This window comes from Pterocles gutturalis, unplaced genomic scaffold, assembly GCF_000699245.1.
Source record: "Pterocles gutturalis isolate BGI_N339 unplaced genomic scaffold, ASM69924v1 scaffold18894, whole genome shotgun sequence".
In the NCBI taxonomy this organism is placed as follows: Eukaryota; Metazoa; Chordata; class Aves; order Pterocliformes; family Pteroclidae; genus Pterocles; species Pterocles gutturalis.
This window is the reverse complement of record NW_010128614.1, coordinates 1-2606: the sequence shown is the minus strand read 5'-3', so window position 1 is coordinate 2606 and position 2606 is coordinate 1. Positions and strand designations below refer to the sequence as shown.

The 2606-nt window shown below is 62.7% G+C and overlaps 1 protein-coding gene across 1 annotated transcript; it reads right to left on the bottom strand.

The window, feature by feature from the left end:
- Positions 1-11: 11 nt before the first annotated feature.
- LOC104466314 (neurabin-2-like) lies at positions 12-2583 on the bottom strand (the record flags this gene model as incomplete). Its single annotated transcript, XM_010079693.1, has 4 exons — positions 12-72; positions 1020-1249; positions 2281-2334; positions 2434-2583. Coding segments are annotated over 4 exons (495 nt in total), but the record flags the coding sequence as incomplete, so codon positions are not given.
- Positions 2584-2606: the final 23 nt, after the last annotated feature.

The window sequence follows — 2606 nt, the reverse complement described above, 5'->3', positions numbered from 1 at the left end:
TCCTTGTGCGCCAGCTCCGACTCCTCCAGCACCCGCCGCTGTGCCGTCTCCTTCTTCAGGAACTCGATCTCCCTGTGGGATCCAGCACGGGCAGCTCGTCACTCCCCAGCACTGGGGAGAGCCCAGGTAGGTGGGGTAGGTGAGGGGGGACCCCGGGGACTTGGGTGTCAGGGAGGGACTGTGCTCCCAGGGGATGGTCCCTGACCTGGGGATGGTCCATGGCCAGGGATATGGGATGCCCCAGAAGGATCTGGTTGTCCAAGGATGGGTTTGCATCAAAGAGATGGTTCATGGCCAGAGGATGATCCGTGGCCAGGGAACGGCCCATGGTCAGGGATGAGGAGTACCCGGCAAGGAGCTGGTGCCCCAAGGATGGTTCCATGGCAAGGGAAAGGTCACTGCCCAAGGAAGGGATGGTCCATGGCCAGGGGATGGTCCCCGCCCAGAGGATGGTCTGTGGCCAGGTGAAGATCCATGCCCGGGGATCTGGGATGCCCAGGAAGGATTTGGTGCCCCAGGGATGGCTTCACATCAAGGGGATGGTCCCTGCCCAGAGCATGGTCCATGCCCAGAGGATGGTCCATGGCCACAGGATGGTCTACGGCCAGGAGATGGTCCATGGCCATGGTCCATCCCCCATGAGGGATGCCCAGCAAGGAGCTGATGCCCCAAGGGTAGTTCCATGCCAAGGGAAAGATCCCTGCCCAAGGGATGGTCCCTGCCCAGGGGATGAGGGATGCCCAGGGGGGATTTGGTGCCTCAGGGATGATTTTCTGCCCAGAGAATGGTCTGTGCCCAGGGAACCGTTCATGCCCAACAGATGCTCTGTGCCCAAGGTCAACAGGCGCCCAGGAAGGGGTCAGTGCCCCACAGGTGGGTCCCTGCCCAGGGGACGGTCCATGCCCAGGGGATGATCCATGCCCAATGGCACAGTCTGTGCCCAGGGAGGGGTCGGTGCCCCAGGGATGGGTCCATGCCCCAGGGGATGCTCTGTGCCCAGGTCCCGGTGTCACCCTCACTTTTGCTGGTACTCCTTGATGAGCCTCTTGGCCTTGCTGTACTTGCGCTCCAGGGTCTGGTACTGCGCCTGCGTCTCCTTGAGGTGCTCATCCACAGCCTGGCAGAGGTTCTGCGCCTCCATCCAGTACCCCTCCAGCTTCTCCATCCGCTCCTTGTTCTCCTCCACGCTCTGCTCCAGCTGGGCCTTCTCGGCCCGCCAGCGCGCCTTCTCCTGCTCCAGGCACTGCAGCTGGGGGACAGTGGCGTCAGGGCATGGCACGGTATGGCACGGCATGGCACGGCATGGCACGGTACAGCATGCTACGGTACGTTACGGCATGGCCAGGGAGCAGGTATGGCACAGCATGGCATGGCACGGCATGGCACGGTACAGCATGCTACGGTACGTTACGGCATGGCCAGGGAGCAGGTATGGCACAGCATGGCATGGCACGGCATGGCACGGTACGGCATGCTACAGTACGGTACGGCATGGCCAGGGAGCAGGTATGGTGCACAGCATGGCATGGCACAGTACGGCACGGTACGGCATGGTACGGCCAGGGAGCAGGTATGGCACAGCATGGCATGGCACGGCATGGCATGGTATTGCATGGCATGGCACAGCACGGCACATTACGGTATGGAATGGCATGGCACAGCATGGCACGGCATGGCATGGCACAGCCAGGGAGCAGGTATGGCACGGGATGGCACCACACAGCACACTATGGCACGGCACAGTATGGTATGGCATGGCTAGGGAGCTGGCATGACATGGCACAGCATGGCATGGCACAAAATATCCAGGGATCAGCTATAACATGGCATGGCACAGCATCGTATGGCACGGCATGGTATGGCATGGCACAAAGTAACCAGGGACCAGGTACAACACGACATGGCATGGCACAGCATCGTATGGCACAGCATCGTACGGCATGGCACAGAATAACCAGGGATCAGGTATAACATGGCATGGCACGGTATGGCACAGCACAGCATGGCACAGCCAGGGAGCAGGCATAGCACGGCATGTCATGGGATGGGATGGGATGGGCAGGGACCAAGCAGGACATGACATGGCACGGCACGGCACAGCACGGTATGGCATAGCCAGGGAGCAGGCACCACATGGTATGGCACAGCATGGCACGGCATGGCACAGCACGGCGAGGGGTCTGCAGGGAGCCAGGAGCGGACAGGGGAGCTGGCGATCCAGGGGACCCCAGGGAGATGGAGGGGGGTGTCCCTCCCGCCCCCTGCAGCCCAGCCGCTCACCTTCCTCTTGAGCTGCTGGATCTCGGCCTCGGTGACGGCGTGTTTGATCTGGAGCTGCGGGGGGAGCCGGGCGTTGGGACGGGCATGGCCCTGGGGGGGGCCCACACACAGCCACGGCTCCCCTGTGTCCCCCGCCATCCGGCCCCCCCTCACCTCCTTGAACTTGTGCACCAGCTTCTCGGGGTCCATCTCCACGGGGGACAGCGTGTCCTCGTTCTCGGCCAGCTCGAACACCTCGATGGCCATCTCGCCGCTGGGGAACATGGGGCTCATCTCCTCCTCCTCGTCCGTGGCATATTCACCGGTCTGGGGGGGACACGGAGCAG